The sequence below is a fragment of the Panicum virgatum genome, chromosome 9N (assembly GCF_016808335.1).
Source record: "Panicum virgatum strain AP13 chromosome 9N, P.virgatum_v5, whole genome shotgun sequence".
Lineage (NCBI taxonomy): Eukaryota > Viridiplantae > Streptophyta > Magnoliopsida > Poales > Poaceae > Panicum > Panicum virgatum.
In genome coordinates, this window is record NC_053153.1 from 81,869,802 (window position 1) to 81,892,064 (window position 22,263).

General features: G+C 48.4%; 1 protein-coding gene and 3 pseudogenes across 1 annotated transcript; 3 read left to right on the forward strand and 1 right to left on the reverse strand.

Annotated features, from left to right (window-relative positions):
- Positions 1 to 879: 879 nt before the first annotated feature.
- LOC120689426 lies at positions 880 to 7,045 on the reverse strand (annotated as a pseudogene).
- A 1,088-nt stretch (positions 7,046 to 8,133) lies between these two features.
- On the forward strand, positions 8,134 to 9,719 carry LOC120689427 (annotated as a pseudogene).
- A 3,895-nt stretch (positions 9,720 to 13,614) lies between these two features.
- Positions 13,615 to 15,488, forward strand: LOC120689428 (annotated as a pseudogene).
- Positions 15,489 to 20,162: 4,674 nt separating this feature from the next.
- LOC120687353 lies at positions 20,163 to 21,656 on the forward strand. The gene has a single exon (XM_039969322.1). The coding sequence runs from the start codon at positions 20,181 to 20,183 to the stop codon at positions 21,645 to 21,647; it is 1,467 nt and encodes a 488-aa protein (XP_039825256.1). The 5' UTR covers positions 20,163 to 20,180; the 3' UTR covers positions 21,648 to 21,656.
- The last annotated feature ends 607 nt before the right edge of the window (positions 21,657 to 22,263 follow it).

Genomic DNA, 22,263 nt, shown 5'->3' on the forward strand with positions numbered 1-22,263 from the left:
ATCTAGAACTTCTTTGAGTTTTGGTTGTAGCCATGATAGTTGCCGAGCCCACTGACTTAACCACAGTGTATTGTTTTGGAAGTAGAGCATCACGACAACACATATGAGCATGGGTTTTCTGCGGCACCCAGCCAAATTCAGAATCTCAGTCATAGATATGAAGCAGATTTCCATGAAGCAATGCATCAAAAATAGGCACATGCTGATTGATGCAATTTTGCAATACCAGTGATAGCAAAATTAGCCAAAAGACAGGCATTCCAAATTCCAGGGGTCGATCATTACGTTCTCATCTAGTTCTTGCGGCTAAGCGTTGAAATTAAGCTCCAGTTTGCATCATCTTCAAATTATGAGAATCTAGATTGTAGATTCTGAGAATGGAGTCCTTTTAGTTCCTTGGATTTTAATCTTCATAGTAGATTTGTTGTGAAAGACAAATGTATATAATGCCCCTCATCCCTGATCTCTTATTTCTTTGTACAAGCAAATAGTTCACATCCTGTTGCTTTTCAGATAGATTATGCTTACATCCTGACGTCAAAAAAAAAGATGCATAGTACAAATATACCATACAAAATATACACATGTCCTGCCATTATTTAATTATTTTTTGGTAGACAGACAACGTAAAGTATACTTTCATACATATAGTTGTAGGAGATATTTTACCAAAGAAAAAATGGTAAGCCCGGGGATATGTTATAGTTGTAGGAGGACCTGACTACCTGAGGGGTCGTGGCGGGCGTCGTGGCCAGAGAGCAACTCCAGCAGGAGCCCTCAAATCAAGACCCTATCTGCTATTTAGGGGCCGGCTCCTATCTCTCGGCTCCTAAATCTTGCTTCGAGGTCCAGCAGCAGCCATTATCTCAAAGCCCCCATCTATTTATCTCCTTTATTTTTTTGGAAGAAAAAAAAAGGAGTAATCACGGCGGCGTTGCCGGGCGGAGGCGAGCGAGCAGGGCAACCGCGGCGGACCGACGGGGCAACTGCGGCGGCGTTGCCAGGCGGAGGTGAGAGGCCGGGCGGGGCCGAGGATGAGGCGCCGCGGCTCCTCCGACCTCGGCGACGGGCGACGGCGCCCGGCCGGCAGTGGAGGCCGAGCGGCGGCGGCCGGTCGCTGGCGGTGGAGGCCGGAGCGACGCCGCTGCCGAGGATGGTGCTGACGGCGACCAATGGCGGGGGAATGTCGCGGCGCCGGCGAGTAGCTGGTGTTGGAGCCAGTTGAAGTTCTTTCATCTCTCGGTACAGCCCGAGGACCTGATGGATCAGACCATGGTTGGCATAAGCTGTCAGCATGGTGTTGTACAGTATGGTGTCATTAGTCCCCAACGAAACATCAGTGAACACACTTTCAGCAGCAGTAACATCGCCACACTTTGCATACGCATCAACCAAGGCGCTTGCCACACAGAAGTGCTTGCTGTACCCTGCCCTGACAACGAGGGAATGAATGCATCTGCATTGCCCTATCAATGCTGCGTTTGCACAAGCGTTCAGGATGGTAGCCAGGATGAACTCATCAGGCTCCTGTGTGCACTCATCTCTGAACAAAGTGAAAAGGTAAAGGCCCCCATCGTTCAGGCCATGCTTCAAGAATGCAGAGATGGTGACTCCCCATGATACCAAATCCATCTTGCCAGTGTCCTCGATGACTTTCAGTGAACCATGAACTGAACCAAGGGTTGCCTTTACTTTGATTAGTGAAGTCGAGACGAACTGACATGAAGCAAACCCATGTTTCAGAATACATGCGTGGATCTGCTCATGGTTTCTTGAGTCGTGAGCTTGTTGGAATGCAGACAAAACAGCTGGATAGGTGAACTCATCTGGTTTTGATCCAAAGCAGAGCAAGCTGCGGAAGAGCTTCATTACATCTTCAGAACTACTGTGCAGACCATAGCCTGCAATCATCTCGTTCCATGTCATAATATTTCTGACACTGAGATTACTGAAGAAGCCATAAGCAGAGTGGAGCAGACCACATCTAGACAGCATGTTGATGACCGCATTCGCTACAAGTAGTTTCTCAGAGTAGCCATGACGATAGGCAAGTCCAAAGATCTGAAGACCGAGGGAGGTGTTCTCCTTAGGCTTGCTCCAACGGGGCACGGTAAACCGCCCCCCACCCCACGTAGGGGGGCTTTGGGGGGGGGAGCGAGCGGTCCAACGGCTCCCCCCACAGCTCCCCCTATATACGGGGGGAGTTGAAACTCCCTCCATATATAGAGTGAGTTTCAACTCCCCCTATATCTCTAATCACACTATTTTTTCATGATATTAATCTCGTTTGAGCCCCGTAACATGATGATAATGCGTATTATGACAGTACAAATATTGTATGATTTTTTTAAATTCAAAAACGATAAATAAATAGTTAGTTAATGAGTGATAGTATATAGAGGAAATAGATATGGGGGGAATGGTTGGAGAGAAGGAGTTATAGGGGGAGGAATCTTTTGGAGGGAGATAGTAAAATATAGTAAATAGTACGTTTGGGGGGAGTTGGATGGGGGGAATGGTTGGAGATAGCCTTAGCACCACAGAGCCTCAGCATGACAGATAATGTAACTTGGTTAGGTTTACAACCATATAGTGACATGTCGACAAAGCAGTCTGTAGCTGCCTTCACTTCCTCATCATTGGCAAGACCGGAAATTACCGTGTTCCAGGAGACAGTGTCCTTTTGCCGAATCTTACCAAAGATAGCTATGGCCATTGTAACACCTCATGTGTTAATTCCTAGTAATTAGGAGTAATCATGTTTTTAACATCGTCATTAACACTAACCGTGCATGCATAAAATGTTTTTAATTACATTTTGCTAGCTTGTTAACACATGAAATGATGACTATTTTTCAAATCCAATAAAACATGTTTTAAAAATAACTTTTAAATTTTTGCTCAAATAAACTTTTGCCTAAAAACAAAGGTTTAGAGTTTTATCCTGTGAACAACTTTCATATTGGTGGATTTTGATGTTGCTATGCAAAAAGTGAAGAAAACTTTTAATTTTGCTTTGAATAGGACATTAATGCTTTGGTTTTAACATTTCAAATTTTAAACCATGATTTGATCTTCAAATGAAGTTTTGCCTAAAACAAAAGTTGGAGGAAATCAAATTTTGAACAACTTTCATTCTTAAAATTTTTCGAGTTTCTATATGAAATTTTGAGTTTTATTCGCCTCGCCCCGAAATTCCGCAGCCTCTCCACGAGCCCGACCGAGCCTCTCCCCGGCCGAATCGGCCCGGCGCCGCGCCATGGCCGCTACGGCCACGAGCCGAGCGCCAAGCCTCCGCTCCCCTGCTCTGCCGCTGTCGCCGTCGCCGGCCACCCCAAACCCATGTGCCGCGCCTCTGCGAGCCACTGCGCGCCGCGGATGCCCTTTGCCAGGCTGATCTCCGTGCCGCTCCGCTGCGCCGTCGACCGGCCTCGACGCTGGCAAGAACGTCGCTCGCCATGGCTGCCGTTTGCCCTGCACGTCGAGCCCTTCCTCCGGTTCTCCTCCGCCCGAATCAAGGCCGTGGTGAGCTCCCTATCGACGCCCTCATCCTCCTTGGCCCCTTCTCCAACCTACATCGGCTGCCCCCTCACCGGAATGACCGCGCCCTCGCAGCTCGAGCTGCTGCTCCGCCGCTGCCCCCCTACAGACCACCTCCGACTCCGGCTCTTGCTTCAAATCGGCCCTAGGCGAGCCCCTTGTGCTTCCCCACCACCCCACTGCAGCCGCCATGGCCTCCCCTTGCCAAACCGAGCTCGTGAGCACCACCTCTGTTCCAACTTCACGTGGAGGGCCTCGTGCAGCAATTCAGACAAATGCAGGGGGGTTTATGCACTGTCATAGACTCATAGAAATAGTGTTTCAGGGACCAAATCGCTTGAAACTTTGAAAATGCATAGTAAATAGTAGAAAAATCGTAAAATAGCAAATTAATATGTTTTGGAATCCTTGTGAGAAGATCTGTGCAGTTGAGGTATAAAAGTTTATGTGTTAGTAGAAAAATATTGCTCTCGATATTTATCTATGTTTGTTAGACATAAATTCATATATGTAGTTGTACTACTCAAATTGCTATGAAATTTTTATGGTAGGCTCTTCTTGTGAGGTGTGTGCTGTGGTAAAAATTTCAAGCTGATTAAGTGCAGTATGACCGAGTTCTTGAATTAACTTGTTAAATGCTTAGTACATGGTTTATAAGTAATAGAAATGTATAAAAATAGAAAATGTATTTCCATTGCCCTTGGATGATGTTCTTATGCCTTCTAAACTTTTAACATGGCCATGTGCTTATAGAAAATGTTGAGTTTTGCATTTATCTAGCTCTCACATGCTTAACTTAAACTAAAATTTGTTTTGTCGGTAGTAATTAGTTTATAAAGCATGTGCATGCAATATTTATACAGCATCCTAGTCTTTGCATGTGTAATCCACCATAAAAGTTTCATGATCAGAAGAGGTGTGCATGTTGTAGATCTTTAATTGGTTAGTTTATCTTGCTATTGTGTTACTCATGTGTAGATCTTGTTAACTTTTGAGAACCAGTTTATTGGTTAATTTTGTTAGCTTGCTTGTGTTGGCTTGTTAAGTTAAATGGTCTTGGTGTTCTCTCATGCTTATTTTTTTAACTTGCTAGTTAAATAAAGTTCTAATCTAACCCTTCTTGCTTTACATGTTGCTTGGCTTTTCTAAATGAGTTTAGTAATGCTTTTCGAAAGGAAACACTTCAGGCTAAAATACTTAAATGAACTCTCGTGTTGCAGCACCAACTCTTTTGCCTTTTGAGTTTGTTTGTTGTGTTTACTCGATAAATGATTGCCCAGTCCTGTCTTTCCTTTAATTGCATTGCATTTGCATTGTTGCATATCATCTAGGTACGCTAAATGTGCGACACGTGGAACCGGAGGGCAATGTTGAAGCCGAGCCAGAAGATGGTGCACGGGTGGACTAATCCAGAAGACGGAATGACCGACTGGAGTGCATGCTTGGACTGGGATGATGTCAAGCCGGTGCAAGACTACAAGCTAACTAACTGACTTTGTGTCAAACCCAGGCAAGCCCCAGAGCATAACCCTTAATTTGAGTGTTCAATATTTATTTAAGTATTTGTGCATTTACGTTTTTAGGAGTTGTATGGAACCCTAGTATGCATGTTTCTCCCTAGGTACCTTTGAGTCTATACTAGTATACATGTGTCGTTAGTATTGCCATGGTTAACTAGGATCCGGTAGAAGTCGAGTGATTGCTGTCACTCGCGAGCTATAGGTTTTTGTTATTTATGGAAAAGTGGCTTGAGAATGAATCCGTGAGGAAATAAAAAAATGGAGACCGGGCAGAGAGGAATTGGATTACGGATATGAAATGTTTGGAAAGTGGACCTCCGCCTGTGTCGATTGAGGACCGTACCGTTGTTGGCCCTGATGACCGAGGATTGAACAGTACTAACCACATACCGGAAGTAGGAGGTAGTCGAAACCGGTAAACTGTGTACCACTTTACGACGATACTCTGAATTCCGTCCTGCTACGCTGGGCGTGGGATGATGGCGGGTGTTGGATTGGATGTCGCCTCCGGGTTGTTTGGGAGTTCGTTGTGAGGGGCCCTTCACCTGGGTTTTAGCAGGCGTGGTTCAGATGTCGTGGTAATGATGGAAACAGCTGACGTGTGTGGCCCGGCGTGGTTTGCATGTGTCGTGTGAGTTAGGTCCACCTTGCAAGGTTAAATCGGATCGATTCGCCGTGACTCGCGGATATGAGAGCCTTGGTCACTGCGTCACATCGTAGTAAAGAAGTGGAATAAGAATTGAAAGACGATGATGGAATATATGTTTATGATACTCTTGGAAAATATAATGTGATGTACCATGTTTGCTCTAGATGTTTATGCAAACCTAGTTGATATTTGTACATTAAACTTGAGCTAAAATATTGAAAGCAAGGATCCACCATTAGTAGCTTTGAGCAAAATAACTCCAGAGCCAAAAAGCTTTGCATGTCTAGGAGTCGGCTAAGTATATACCACTAGTCGGGTAAGCCTTGCTGAGTATTAGTATACTCAGGGTTTGTTGTTATCATGTTTTCAGGTAGCTGCTGCTGGTTGGAGCTAACTAGGATTCACATCGGTGGGCTCGATGTGACGTCCTCACGTCATCGTAGTTATCGTTGTTTTTCTAAACTAAACTTCTATTTGTTTTCTGCTGCATTTTGAACTCTGATATTTTATGTAAATTTGTTTACAAAACTCCGCATTATAAATTAAATTTGAGAACTTTTATCTGCTTGTAATCATCTGTGCTCGTCTTCGTGCGAGACTTCCAGTGTTTTCGATCCTTAACCCAACATGCTGCCGGATTACATCATTTTAAGTACATGACAACTAGATTAACAATTAAGATGATAGTTAGCGCACTTAAACCGGTTTAATTTGGGCGGTTCTGGAACAGCCATGTCCTGCTGTCCTGTTCTGAAGTACATATCAACAAGCGCGTTCATCACTGAAGTACTGGATTCGAACCTGTTGTGGATGCCAAGACCATGTAGCTGCCGCCCAAAATTTAACTCGCTGTTGATCGAAGAAGCCTTTACAGCTGAAATATAGGTGAAACATCAGGCGTTATTCCACAGCGATGCAGCTGAACCACTGTCCTCATCGCATCACATGCGTATCCATTCGAGATATAAGCCTCCAACATCGCGTTCCAGCATGCCAGGTCTCTGAAAACAATGCCTGCAAACACGTGCTCCGCAGCAGCAGTACGCCCATGCCTGGCATACATTAGCATCAACGAGCTTCCCACATAAGGATTGGCATCCAGGCCAGCTTTGACAGCGAGGCCGTGAACGGAAAGGCCGAGCCTGGCATTGGCCACCGCTGACCGGCAACAAGCACCGAGCGCGCATGCGAGAGCGAACTCGTTGGGGCAGAGGCCGTTGCCGAGCATGGAGACAAACAGCTGGAGGCCCAGGTCAGGCGCGGCGTTGCGCACGGAGCCGGACACCATGGCGGTCCAGGAGACGAGGTTCCTGTGCGGCATTTCGTCGAACACGCGGAGCGCGCCGGCGAGGTGGCCGCGCCTCTTGTAGAAGATGAGGAGGTGGTTCGTGGTGAAGGTGTCGGCGGACACACCGAGCTTTATGCACTGTGCGTGGAGCCCTGAGCCCGTGGCGAGGGATGGTGGAGAGGTGAAGGAAGACGAGGAGTAGGCGATGGAGGAGAGGGCATGGGCGATGGCGTAGGGGTCCCTCTCCCTGGTGGGAGGGGGAGTGGGAGTGGGAGTGGAGCCGGCGAGGGTGGAGAGCATGTTTGTGCTGCGGGCAATGGCAGGTCGGGAGGAGAGGAAGAGAGCTGCCGTCATTGTGGGCTTCATGCGGGGATGGAGAGCGCATGAGCGATGGCAATGGCAAATCGAGATGGGCGGCGCCGCGGCGTAGGGGCGAAGCCAGCATCAGCATCAGGAGATGGCGGCGGCGGCGGCAAAACTTGGATTCGGTTCCGGCTGTCCCAGGTGCCCTGCCTCTCACGTATCAATCCACTGTACCTGTAAATTCATTGCACTACTAATACTGTAATCCGCAGTCAATATTCTGATTTTGAATTGGAATAACCTGTAAATTGTGCTTGATTTGTGATTTCTACTTCAAGCTGAAAAATTTACGCGAAATGCTAGTGATTCTGCTGCGTCTGCAAGATTCACAGTTCACACTGTATCTAATACCGAGTAAGGATAAGGGTTAAAGTTGTAGGAATAACTCAACGATGCTCTGCTCCTGTGTTTTTTTAATGAAAAGGAGTACACAAAATCAGCTTCAGTGTTAATGAGAAAGTTCATGTCAAACCACGATTGCCATAGTTTCCTCTAAAATTTATCAGAAAAAATATGTAGAAAATGGTGCAAACAATGGAGCGAGAAATTAGAAAGCTCCATCATTTTATTCCCTCATCAAATCAAATGGACAAAGTCAGCTTGTATTTCTCCGGAGCTCGTACGTGAAACGTACTCCAAATCGTACGTACCCAAGATTGACGTTGACCTGACCCCAGTTTGCTGGATCGCGCCCTTCATAAGCCGTTCCTTCTTGGCAGTACCACTTCTTGCAAGTCTCCGGCTCAGCTGTCGCTTCTTGCCACGTCGCCTCCATGCTTCTCGCCGGCGATGACAATGCCCCGGCCACACCGGACCACCACGCCCCTGCCCTCCCCAACTACTGAGCCTCCACGCCGCCGCTCTCCGAGCACCTCCTCCCCGGCGACAGGCCACAACAGTGCGCGCACTGGCTCGGGCAGCTCCCCACCTTCTGTCGCCCAAAATCTGCCGACGATGACGCGTCGTCCGCCGTCGACCGGGGCTCCCTCCGCCGTGCGTGCAAGGAATGGCTCGAGAACCCCATGAACATCGCGCTGCTCCTCTGGCTCCTCTGCGTTGGCGTCTCCGGCGGCATGCTCGTGCTCCTCCTCCTCGGCCTGCTCGACGCCGCGTTCCCGGCGCCGGCGGACCGGAGCCGCTGGGTCGAGACCAATAACCAGGTGCTCAACGCGCTCTTCACGCTCATGAGCCTCTACCAGCACCCCGCGCTCTGCCACCACCTCTTCCTCCTCTGCCGCTGGCGACCCCGCGATGCTGCCGACCTGACCGTCGTCGTCGCGCTGCTCCACCTTACCGTTGCGTGCCAGTACGTGCTCTGCGGGCTCTACTGGGGGTACACCAGGCGCACGCGCCCCGAGCTCGCCGAGGACGTCTTCTTCATGCTCGGCGTCGTCGCATCGGTCGCCGCCGCCGTGTACACCGTCTGCAGCCCGCTGGGAAAGGCCAGCTCGCCGTGCAAGCTCGCGTGCTCTGACGCCATGGTCTCCGATGCAAAACAGGGCCTTTCTCCGGTCGGGCACGTCGTCGTCGAGCCGGAGTGGGCCGGCGGCATGTTCGAGTGCGCCGGCAACGCGTCGCCGGCCTGGTGGCTCTCCTTCACCTGCACCTTCTGCGTGTTCGGGTGGAACATGGAGCGGCTGGGCCTGGGGAACGCGTGCGTGCACGCCTCCACGTTCGCGCTGCTCTGCTTCGCGCCGCTCTGGGTGCTGGGCGTGTCGGCGCTGCACATCCGCGACGCGGTGGGCGACGCCGGCGTGCTGCTCTGCGCGTGCGGGCTACTCTACGGCGGCTACTGGAGGATCCAGATGAGGGAGAAGTTTGGGCTCCCCGGGAGCATGGCCTGCTGCGGTTCCAAGTCCGTGACGGACTACGCCCGGTGGCTCTTCTGCTGGCCCTGCGCACTGGCGCAGGAGGTGCGCACGGCCAGCCGCTACCACGTCGACGGCGAGGTCTTCTTCTCCAAGGCTGCCGATGATGATCGGCATCGTCAGCAGAGGCAGCCGTTGCTTGCGGTGACCATGACCGATCACCACCGTGACGTTTTCAGTGCAACTGACATGGTTGCAGTGTCACAGGGGTCACCACCGGACGATGATCATGTGGCGGTGGTTGTTCATGACGACGACACCATGATGGCTCCGCCGGTTCAGGTTGTGGTTGAGGTGGAGGAAGATGACAAATCAGTGTTGTTCTTCATGGTGAGAGGAGCAGTTGTTCGGTTTCGACATTGGTGACGGTGAGGGAGGAAGATGCTGATGATAGTATGTCGTCTGAAGGAAGCTGGAGGGTGGAGAAGGTGAAGAAACTAATCAACATGCTCACTCTGGTTCTTTTGTACACCAGGGGCTTTCTTCACTAGAGGCGGAGGATATTGGCACATTCTGGGCAGTAGTTGGCATAGGTTAGATCACAGTCTCCTTCATTTTTCTGTTGCTGCAAAAGGGCATTTGATTTTTTTTCTTCTTCTACAGACTACAGTTCATTGGTGTATATATACAGAAACACGTACTTGTAACAAGAGCCACCATGTGAATAGAATATGGCCCGTAGAATACATCTAAAGTTGTACTTTAGAACAAATCTCGAGATGTATGGATGGTCTAGATAAACCCCACGGTCGCATGTATATGCAGGGGCGGATTTAGCGTGGGGGCAAGGGGGGCTCAAGCCCCCCTACCCCCATGAGCTCCATGGAAATTAGAGGAGAGGAGGAGGGAGGAGAAGAGGAAAGAAGGGAGAGAAGCAGAAGAAAGGGGGGGAGGAAGAAGAGGAGGAAGCAGCCCCCCTGCCGGTGATTCTAGCCTCCGCCACTGTGTATATGTGGATTTTTCGCTTTGCTGTCGGCCGCCCTCCCGCGCCCTTCACCAGCGCCGCTCCGTCCTCCCTCCCGCCTACATGGTGTTGTTGTCAGTTTCTGTTGTTTCCAAACGTATCGGCATTTGGTCCACCGCCTCAGGGATAACGTTCGTCCTGCATCATATCATGTATCCAACAGGAAAGGACAGCCATCAGCACAAAATGATTTTCAATGCATTATATATGTAATATGTTGATCCTTCATCTAATTATATATTCCAGTGAGATGTAACATATGTGCTAGCTCTCGATCGCTTCGCTATGCTTAATTTAATGAGGCAACGAATTGAAACAGGCAGGCATGAAGAGCAACTAACAACTCACCTGTTGCGATACAAGGGGACGTAGTCGTCGTCAAGCAGAAAATTCACGGCGAGGTCGTTCTGATCTGACTGATAATGCTCCAGGAAATCCAAGTCGAGGTTGTCATTTGTTGCTGCCGATGGCGGCGGCGCCCTGTTCAGTTCAGTCAGTAGCGTCGCATACATTAGTAATCAATGTATCGCAAGTAATAGTGCAGCAAATAAAAGCAGCAGGATGGGTGGGATTGGAACGCGCATGATGATAGCGTGCTCCGGCCAGTAATAAACAATATAATTGAGGGGCTATGTATCTGTCCGATCCTTCACATACTTGCATATATAACTAGACTAGATACGCAGGCAGCAAGCAAACAAGCGAGCATTTAAGTCATATTGGTTCAAATTAAACTTATTATGTCACAAAATCTATTTGCAGGGATTTTGATCAATGAATTTAAACAAAAATGGCTTACTTATCTCGTTGTAATGATCGGGTATTAAGTTATCTTGGTTTACATTAAATTTATTGTGTCACAAAATATATTTGCAAGGATTTTGATCGATGAATTTAACCAAAAATGGCCTATGGGCCATGGGCCTTATGATTGTTATAATGAACAATTGAATCTTTCTTTCTTATTTCGATTAACATGTTTTTTTCTTTTTATTTAGGTAATTGACTTCAAATTTGTATGAGCAGAGCCATCATCAGAAGCAGAGCAATCAAGCAAAAACACACGAGCATCGTCGGGATGGGATGGGATGGGATGGGATGGACGCACACGCACCGGACATCGTCGTCATCATGCGGACCCGCCACGGGGTTGTTGTTGGAGCGGGAGCCCCCAGGTGCTGCGGAGACGGTGGTGGGAGCGGGGCCGGCCGAGGACGATGCGTCGCTGTCGCCGGCCATCGCGACGCGGCGAGACGACGAGCGATGGCTGCCTGCCGCTGCCCCAGTAGTACAAGATGCACTAGCATTCTGATGAGGGATCGAAATACCTTGGCACGCACATGTGGTCCTTGTGATCGTTACGCCGGTTGCTGTGCGGGTGGAGGCAGTTGGCGGATCCACAGGGGGGCTCTAGCCCCCCCCCCCTACGGGCTGCAACCTCCATTGGAAGCTATGCCTGTGACCTGGATCCGCCACTGGGTGGAGGTGCAGATGGAGGTTGCCGCCGCGTTGGCCGGCGGCGGGGCCGGAGGGGCGGCCACAGCACCACCCGCACGAGAACGGTACCGAGCCAGCCGGCCAGCGCGACGGCAACGACGCTGACTAAGGCCAACCCACAGTCCTTTAAAATGGACCAAAACGAGATTCGAACGTGCCCCATGGACTTGGATCGGTTGTGTGCTCTGCGGTACTACCTATGTCGTCCCAGTATAAATATACTTCTTATCTTGGAACTTTTTTCGAATGTTAAAATGACACTTAAGGGAGGTGTTGTACCTACACACCTACGAGATATTGAATTATCTCAGTCATTCTGTTCGGCAGCTCCAGCAGCCTCCAGCCCAACAGTATTTTCCTCTCACACCACTCTAGCACCATCTTCCAGCCACCAGCCAACCAACAGTATTTTTTTCTCACACCACTCCAGCCACCAGCTCCAGCTCCAGCCCAGCGAACAGAGTGAGTATGGACAGCTCGTGATCCTAGGAGTACACCGGTAAGTATCTCCTAGGTGCCTAGGAGCAGATATTGGTTAGCACATGTGCTCAAGATATTGGTTAGCACATGTGCTCAAGGTATTGGTCAGCGAACCAAAAATGTGTATGAATGGAATAGTAACAAGAGCGAGCAATACTGAAGAAAACTCACCAGTACGGTGCCCTCCCACTGGGATCCGTCGGCCATCCAGGTGGCCCTGGGCTCGCCGTCCTTGAGCCCCCTGGCGGCGTTGTACGCGTCGGAGCGCTGCTTGATCTCGTGCTCCAGCCAGGGGCGGATCCAACATGGGGGCAGGGGGGCTTGAGCCCCCCTACCCCCAATGCAGCAGTGAAGCTGGGGGAGCGGCGCGCCGGCCCCGAGCCCGACGTTCGCCGGCTGCCACCGCCTGTTTCGCCGTCCGGCCATCCGCCGCCCGCCTCCTGGCTCCCGCCGTCCGTCGAGCCGCCAACGCGACCTGGGGGCTGGCCGCTTGGCCGGATGGGGGAGCGGCGCGACGGCGCCGGCGCCCGACGCGAGCACCACGCCGCGCCGCCGCACGGCGGCCTCGAGCTCGCGACTGGCGACCGCAGGCCGCAGGCCGCAGCGTGAGGACTGAGGAGTGCCCCGCCCCGTGGTCGGCGCCCTGCAACAAGGTATGCTCCTGATAGTCCTATAGAAATACAATTGGCTAAAAATTAATAGTGAAATTGTTACTTTTAGTATACTGAGTAGCCAATTGAACCTTGAATTCATCCCTAGATTGCAAGATGTCGAAAAGAACATTGTTCAACTATTATTCAAGCAGTAGCAGTACTCCTAGCCTAGAGAATAATGAGAACACAAGGCCACCAAAATTATCACGGATGGAATTTCGTTCTTCGGATATTGTTAGTGACCCAGGAATGTGCATACCAATTGATGAGCATCCATTTAAAATTAGAGATCAAGTGAAAAGAGCATATGCTTTGAGAGGACCAACTCAACCGGTTGGTATTTCATTTCCTCGCAAATGGCAAAGTGGTGAATGGAGATCCTTCCAACAAAGTTGGTTTGCAAAATATGATTGGTTGGAGTATAGTGAATCAAAGGATGCTGCATTTTGCTTGTACTGTTATCTTTTCTTTCAGCCCGGCAAGCTTGAAAAATTTGGGAGTGATGTCTTTGCAAAAAAAGGTTATGAGAAATGGAAGAAGGCTTTGGAAAGATTTGATAAGCATGCTGCCTCCCACTTTCACAACAATGCAATTATGAAGTGTGACGACTTCATGAACCAGAGGACAAGTGTGACTAACAAAGTTGTTAAGTACACTAAAGAGGAAGAAGCTCGATACAAAATTCGTTTGACCTCTTCTTTAGAAATTGTAAGATTTCTCATTGAACAAGGAGAAGCTTTTCATGGACATGATGAGTCTTCTACTTCTCTGAACAAAGGTACATTTAGAGAGATGGTTGACTGGTACAAGAACAAGAAAAAGAAGGTGAAAGATGCATATGAAAAAGGTTCTAAACATTGTCAAATGTTGGCTCCTGATATACAAAAGGAACTTACCAAAGCTTGTGCAGAGGAGGTCACTGCAGTGATTATGGATGAGATTCGGGGTAGGCATTTCTCAGTGCTAATTGATGAGTCTAGAGATGTATCAATAAAGGAGCAAATGGTTATGATTTTGAGGTTAGTAGTCTCATGGATTATGTCATTTTAATTTCACAATTTTAAATTTTATTTATTAGTAACACACAATGGAATGTGTTATGCAGGTTTGTGAATGATGAAGGAAAGATCATGGAGAGGTTTCTTGGACTTAAACATATTGAGAAATGTACATCAGCTGCATTGAAAGAAGCTTTGGTCAATATGCTTTCCAGCCACAAGGTATCCATCTCTATGCTTCGTGGGCAGGGTTATGACGGTGCTTCTAATATGAGAGGTGAATTTAATGGTGTTCAGAGATTGATTTGAGATATAAATCCAAATGCTTTCTATGTGCATTGCTTTGCCCACCAGTTGCAGTTAGTGGTTGTTGCTGTTTCAACTTCTACCCCCGCCATTGCAGATTTCTTTAACTATGTTCCTTTAATAGTCAACACTGTGGGTGCATCTTGTATGAGAAAGGATGCATTGCTTGCAAAACATCATGATGTGTTGCTACAAAAGTTGGAGAATGGTGAGATTACAACTGGAAGAGGTATGAACCAAGAAAGTAGTCTAGCTAGACCTGGAGATACTAGATGGGGCTCACATCTTAAAACATTGCTTCGAATTTTGGTAATATGGGAGGCTATCTTGGAGGTACTAGAGATTGTAAAGAAGGATTCTATTAAACCAACATGTAATGGTGGGGCTTTTGGTTTAATTGGTAAAATGGAAATCTTTGATTTTGTGTTCATCATGCACTTGATGATAGAATTATTGAGCACTACAGACAGTTTGTCAAAGGCTTTGTAAAGGAAGGATCAAGATATTGTTGAAGCAATGAATTTGATAATGAATGTCAGAGATCGCTTGCAGGATATGAGGGATAATGGATGGGAGCCATTATTCAGAAAGGTGAAGTTATTCTGTGATAAAAATGAGATTAAAGTGCCCAATATGGACAAGGAAGTAAATGCTAGAGGGACATCTGCACGTAGAAGGCAAAAGATAACAAATATGCATTATTACAATGTTGAGATTTTCCTTGCTGCCATTGATGCCATTATGTCAGAGATGAATCATCGGTTCAATGAAGTTAGTTCAGAGCTATTAGTATGCATGGATTCTCTTAATCCAATGAATAATTTCTCTAGTTTTGATGTGGATAAACTCGTGAGACTTGCTGAAATTTATGCTGAAGATTTCAATGTTGCGGATCTTTTATTGTTACCGGGCCAACTTAAGGACTTTATCAACCGTGCTAGGAGAACTCAATATTTTAGTGGATGTAAAGAACTTTCAAAAGTTGCTGAAATTATGGTTACGAAGACAATGCACACATCTTACCCATTGGTTTATCGGCTCATTGAGCTAACTTTGATACTTCCGATGGCCACGGCTTCAGTTGAGAGGGTGTTTTCAGCTATGTCCTTTATAAAGACAGACTTGCGTAACAAAATGGGGGATGAATGGTTCAATGACTTGATGATATGCTACATTGAGAAGCAGATATTTAGAAGCATTGGTAATGAAAAAATCATGCAACATTTTGAAGAGATGAAAAAATGCCGTATGTTGTTGCCTAAACAGAATTTAGTGGTATGCTCCATTGTTCATTCTTTTCCAATATTCAAAATCATTTTCAAGTTGTTATCTGCCATTTCTCGCCAATTAATTTTCTCTTAAATCATGTGCAGATTGCTCCTCATGAAGAATAATGGGTATCAAGTAGGTGTTTGGTGTGGAGAAATTGTCGATTTGTCTTTTGCTACTTTTTCAACATGTAATTTGTATTATTCCTCTCTGTTTTTATATATGCTACTTTGAACTATGATGCTGCTCTATTATGAGAATTGAGATAATATAATTGTTGGTTGCGTCAGCCCTCAGCCCCCTATTTTTCTTTCCTGGATCCGCCCCTGGCTCCAGCCCGTTGATCCGCGCCTTGAACTCGTCGTACTCGTTGCGCACGCGGCGGCGGTCGTTAACCAAGTCCTCCTGCGCGCGGCCCATGTAGGGGTGGCTCTTGAGCTCGAAGTAGCTCTCGGGCCCGCGCGGTTCGGTGCCGTCGGTGCGGTCGAACCGCTGCCGGAGCACCACCAGGTCGGGCACGCGGGTGATGGGGTTCAGCTTGGGCAGCTGGTCGAGCAGCCAGGAGAAGCCGAACCAGAACTCGCCCGCGTTGGAGGTCACCCACAGCCACAGCGCGTCCGGGTTGCGGTGCGAGATGCGCCAGATCACGAACAGCGTGAAGGCGATCAGACGCATGAATATGAGCACCCTGCATCCACATTCATTCGGATTAATTATTAGTCATCAGGGTGCGAGTTACTTACAACTGAATATTTTTTTACTACTACTTGTTTTGCCAAGTTAGTTATAGTTTACAAATATTATTTGAAAGAAAGAAAGAATTTGGAAGAGGCGGTGCTAATCATGAGGGGTGATTAATTAAAGCGTGAGTGGTGATTGAGTGCGAGCACGACGCACGAATATCTTGGCGGTGGCGGCGGCCCGGCAGTGGCCAGTGCAGTGCCCACGGCATGGCCGATGATTACATGCCTAAGCGGCCGCTATCTTCACAGCCCGGCGATCCTCTCGATGGCCTGGCGAACTCAGCGCCCCAGTCGACAGCACCTCGCGATCGGCGACCAGCCAGCAGCCCGGCAGCTAACAAGCCCGGCGATGATGCCTAGATGGCACCGGCGGCGAGCACATCATCATCTTGACAGGCCCTGTACTGTCAATACATCATCTGCGGAGGAGATCGGCGGCGCCGTCTCAGAATGTGGAGGGAGAAGAAAGGAATCAGTAGGGTTTTGGAAGATAATTGATTAGTTCATTCATTGATTGATAGTCGCAGACTCAGAGAGAGCATTGGTATATATAACACCCACATGGGCTACCTTACATGGGGTTTTCCAGCCCAACAACCAAGGCTCGCAGGCCTGATTACTACTCACACATGGCCCATGCCCAGGTCATGACAGCCTGATGGCCTATCGGCACGCGGCAGGCCCGGCGAGCAAAGCGCATGCAGCTACAGTACGAAGGTTCCGATGGCGAGCCCAATAGTGTGGCCTAGCTGTGCCACATATTTGGCCCGATCAATGATGGCCTGCTCACACACGACCGTTACATCAACATGCAAGCCTACAGGCCCATGCAACATGCATGTATACGTGCACCTAAGCGAGTCCACAAGAAACACAGGATGCAAGAAATAATATCAACTAGATGCTGGGAGGCGCACCGCTCTCTCGTTCCATTTTTTTAAAAAAAATAAATAAATGGAGACATCTGTATCTTATATTTCTAACTCTGATTTTGTTTGACCAAACTTTTTTAGAAAATTCAAAACCATTTCATTCTCAGCAATGATCAAGGCACCAATGCAATGCACAAGTGTAGACACAATCAAGCTTCAGTATGTGATAAACATCACATTATTTTCCCATCTACTATTATAAGCATAGCATTCTTATTAGAGTAGGTAAATGATAGATGACAACAACAATATGCAGTTTACTCAAATAGTAGTAATATGGGAAAATTTGTATCTAGAATTGTTTACCCTAAATCAGCAAACAAGCTGACATAAATAAAACACACCATACGATCAACTCAACCAATGTCTTTACTGCTCCAGTGACCTTACGGTTGTGCAAAAAAAGAAGAAGAAAAAAGATATTAGATTCCTCTCGTGGCATACTGCACTTATCAAGTTTTCTTCAAAACCAGCTTCTTTCTGTCCATTAATTTCAAATATCAATCACATTTATATATTCCCGCAGAATATTATTGCGCTCCCTTTGTCCAGTGTATTGGCCGTGGTTATGAAAGCAGACTTTATTGTAGGTGCTCCTGCACTGGAAAAGCTGCGACAGCTGCTGTTTTTCTTTTTTTTTAAAAAAAAAACTAGACGTTGTTGTTGCTCAAAAATGCAAGTATTGTAGGTAAAAAAAAAAAAGATGAAACGGGAAAGAAAATGCTGTAAACCAGAATGGGTCATGGGTGGTTAATACAGCAGCAATTATGACTCTTGTCCTGCTACTGTTTGGCAGCAAGCATTCCCCCATCCATCTGCATCTATAGAAACTTGCTAAAAAGTTTGCATCCAGTAAACAATAGAGGTTGTGTTTAGTTCCAACGCAAATTTTTTTTGATGAAATCTTGCTAATTTGAAGTACTAAATGAAGGCTATTTACAAAACTTTTTGCACAGATGGGTTGTAAATCGTGAGACGAATCTAATGATGCTAATTAATCCATGATTAACACATAATTAGCGGATGGTTACTGTAGCAACACTGTTGCAAATTATGGATTAAGTAGGCTCATTAGATTCGTCTCGCGATTTACAGTCCATCCATGCAAAAAAAATTGTAAATAGACTTCATTTAGTACTCCATGCATGTGTCAAAACATTCGATGTGACTTTTTTTTTGCGTTTACGGGGTTTACGGATAAAGATCTGAACAGGGCCAGAATTTGGATGTCTGGACAATAGAAACTGCAATTTAGCGTAGAATAACCGTCCAGGGCCATATAGACTCTCCCCTACCCCTCAACCCACAATACAATAGAATTCAGGTGACTGGGCGATAGAAACAACTAATTTTGCGAACATTAGGCGTCCAACACCGTATAGACTATTGTAGGGATGTGAAGAGGAACTGTTGTAGGTGGGCCGAGAGCAATAGAAACAATATGTATGCACAATAGAATCCTATTGCCTGGCAATAGAATCCAATTGCCCGGACAGTAGAAATTGCTAAACTAAACCTGCCTAAACTACCACTTTCTACCGTCATTGCATCGATATTATACAATAAAATTTTATTGCCTGGGCAGTATAATTCTATTGCCTGGGCAATAGAAACTGCTAAACTAAACATACCCAAACTATCACTTTCTATTGTCATTGCATTAACATTTAAAATTCTATTGCCTGGGCAGTAGAATTCTATTGTGCATAACAATCTAGTGGTGAAAATCATTTGTGAAAATAGATGTCAGAGTGAAAAGTTATTGGAAAACAAGAAAGAAAATTGATTTGCTCTCGAGAGCCTGGGCAGCTCCCTGGTTGGACCAGACTAGCGCGCGGCCCACCGACTAGAACATAGCATGCCCTGGGTTTCCACGCGTAACCCCCGGGCCAAAAGAACAGTAGAATTCAATTGCATCGGCAGTAGAAACTGCTAAGTCAGGCCACACCACGATCCTAGGCAGTAGAATTCTATTCCATGGGCAGTAAAAAACTGCTAAAACTATACTTGTCCAAACTACACACTTTCTACTGTCATTGCATTAACATTATACAATAGAATTCTATGGCCTGGGCAGTAGAATTCTATTGCCTAGATAGTAGAAACTGCTAAACTAAACTTGCCCAAACTACCACTTTCTATTGTCATTGTATTAATATTATACAATAGAATTCTATTGTCTAGGCAGTAGAAATTGCTAAACTAAACCTGCCCAAACACATACTTTCTACTGTCATTGCATTAAAATTATACAATTGCCTACATTAACATTACAATAGAATCCTATGGCATGGGCAGTAGAATTCTATTGCTTGGGCGGTAGAATTCTACTGCCGGGAGTGTAGAAACTGCTAAACTCAAGCTGCCCAAACTACCACTTGCTACTGTCATTGCATTAAGATTATACAATAGAATTCTATTGCTTGGGCAGTAGAAACTGCTAAACTAAACATACACAAACTACCACTTTCTACAGTAGCACAGACGAATTGCCAGTCACCCACGTATTTGGTAACTGCTGTTTGGCTCAGTCCAGTCTGACGAACTCAACAGCATGCCAAAGTTGATTTCCATGACGTGTCATCTTCCTCATTCCTGCGATGTTGGGACTCACCGATATCAGATTCAGACGAAGCTGCATCTCTACTGAATATCTGAATGTAACACGCGCACTTGGCATCAGACGAGATGAGCAAGCCGGTGTGAATTGAATTGGTCCACGCACTGAAGCTGGCCTTGTGTACTTTTCAGGGCTATAGCTGCTAGCTGAGTACGGATTCTGCTGAAATCTTCGGACCGTTTCAAGCATCAGTAACAAGACCTCCTCGATTTCTTGATCAGCAACAACCTACCAACATTGACAAGAGTCAACATGCTTAACTTCAGCCAGAATTTGCCAGTCCCTTTCATTACGGTTTGTACGCAGAGATAATGATATCAAATCAAGTGCAATTGATATGTTACTAGGTACTAGTTGCCATCTCATATATATGTTAACACCTGCAAACTAGCTAGTAACGGAAGCATCAACAGCTAGTTGCTGCAGAGTGCAGACAACCAAGGAGAAGAATAATAGCAGGAGAAGATAAAATTGCACTTGATTAATCACCATGGAATCGCACGAGAGACCAGACAAGCAAAGCGAAAGCCATGGCGGCACTGTGCTGCAAAGCCAAGGCAAGGAGAAGCATGAGAGGTTCCTCGACTTCCTCAGGGCAGCTCCGTCCAAGGAGCTCGGCGTCGCCGCCCTCCGCGCGCACCCTGCCACCTACGCGCCAATGGCAGCGCTCCCCGCCCGTTCCAGCTTCCTCCGCACCGTGGACTGGCGCGCCCTGCGCGCCAAGTGCGTCGCCTGGGCGAAGCACCCCACCAACGCGGCGATGCTCGTCTGGCTCGCCTTCGTCGCGGCGGGCGTGGCCTTCGTCTTCCTCCTCATGACGGGGGCGCTCGACTCCGCCGTGCCCGACGCCGGGCGGCGCAAGCGGTGGACGGAGATCGCGAACCAGGTGCTCAACGCACTCTTCACCATCATGTGCCTGTACCAGCACCCGCGGCTCTGCCACCACCTCGTGCTCCTGGCGCGGTGGCGCGCCGCCGACGCCGTCGAGCTCCGCGGCGTCTACTGCAGGAACGCCGCCGCCGCCCCACGGCACGAGCGCGTCCACGTCGCGGTCGTGCTGGTGCTGCTCCACGCGACGTGCCTGGCGCAGTACGCCTACTGCGCGCTCTTCTGGCTGTTCAGCAGCGACACGCGCCCCGACTGGGCCGTGGACCTGTGCATGGCGCTCGGCCTCGCCGCCCCCGTCGCCGCCGCGCTGTACATGGTCTACGGCCCGCTCGGCAGGAAGATCACGGCGTCCGCGGGTGACGAGGCGATGGCTACTGGGGCGGCGCTGAAAGTGGAGAGCGGCGGCGGCGGCGGCGGTAGGTGCGGAGCGGCGGTGACGGCGCCGGAGTGTGCCGGCGGGCTGCTGGACCTCGCCGACGACCCAACGGCGGCGGCGCTGTCGCTGGCCTGCACTTTCTGCGTGTTCGGGTGGAACATGGAGCGGCTGGGGCTGGGCAACATGTACGTGCACGTCTTCACCTTCGCGCTGCTCTGCGCCGCGCCGGTGCTGGTGTTCGCCGTCGCCGCGCTCAACATCCACGACGCCACCGTCGGGTACCTCGTCGGCGCTGCGGGCGCGCTGCTGTCCGTGCTGGGGCTCGCGTACGGGGGATTCTGGCGCGCGCAGATGCGGCGGCGGTTCGGGCTGCCGGCCGCCCGGTCCGTGTGCGGCGGGCGGCCCGCCGCCGCGGACTACCTCAAGTGGCTGCTCTGCGCGCCGTGCGCGCTGGCGCAGGAGGTGAGGACGGGCAACCTGTACGACGTGGAGGAGGGCAGGCTGTACCTGAGAGGCAGCGGTGAGGACGTGGCGACGGAGGAGGAGCCGGGAATGATGGCGCCTCTGGAGAGGGAAGGGTGCGTTGCGCCATTGACGGCCGGCAGTAAGGGAAGTGCCCGCGATGGAGTTGAGTGTGTCGTCGCCGTTGATGCACCGCCGCTGCAAATGATGGGCGAGGAGCGGTGGAGGTAAACAGGTAGGAGAAAGGGTGGATCAGACATGGAGTATCGAATGAAATTGCTAATCCGTTTTGTTCGTAATCCGAATTGCCGAAGGGATACGGGCGCCGTCCGCCGACTGCTCCTCACCGGCGTCAGCAAGAATAATAGCAAGTCCATCCGGAAGCTCCCCGTAAAGTCCTCCATGGCCGCCGCCTCCAGGCCAATGTTTTAAATAACAGGCTAAGCCATTTAGCTATCGATGTCTAAAAACGGGCTGTAGCCAGCTATAGCGGTAGTTAAGAGCTAAATTGTACGTGAAAAAACTTAGCTAAATTTCTCTCAAACATCTATAGCCGGAGATAGCGGAAGCTATAGTCGGAGATTTAAAACCTTGCTCCAGGCTCCACCTCGGCGGAAATCCAGACCTGACCTTGTATTTTACAAAACTCCCCTCAACCCCTCAATCCGTCTGGAATATTTTCACAAAACACCCTCAGTTGGATCGCGATCCAGATATTTTTTAGAAAACCCCTCAATCGGACTGGAGTATTTTCACAAAACCCCCTAAATTGGATTGCGACCATGATCGCGATCCAAATATTTTTATAAAACCCCCTAAAACTGTAAATCACTTGCAATATAGTCCC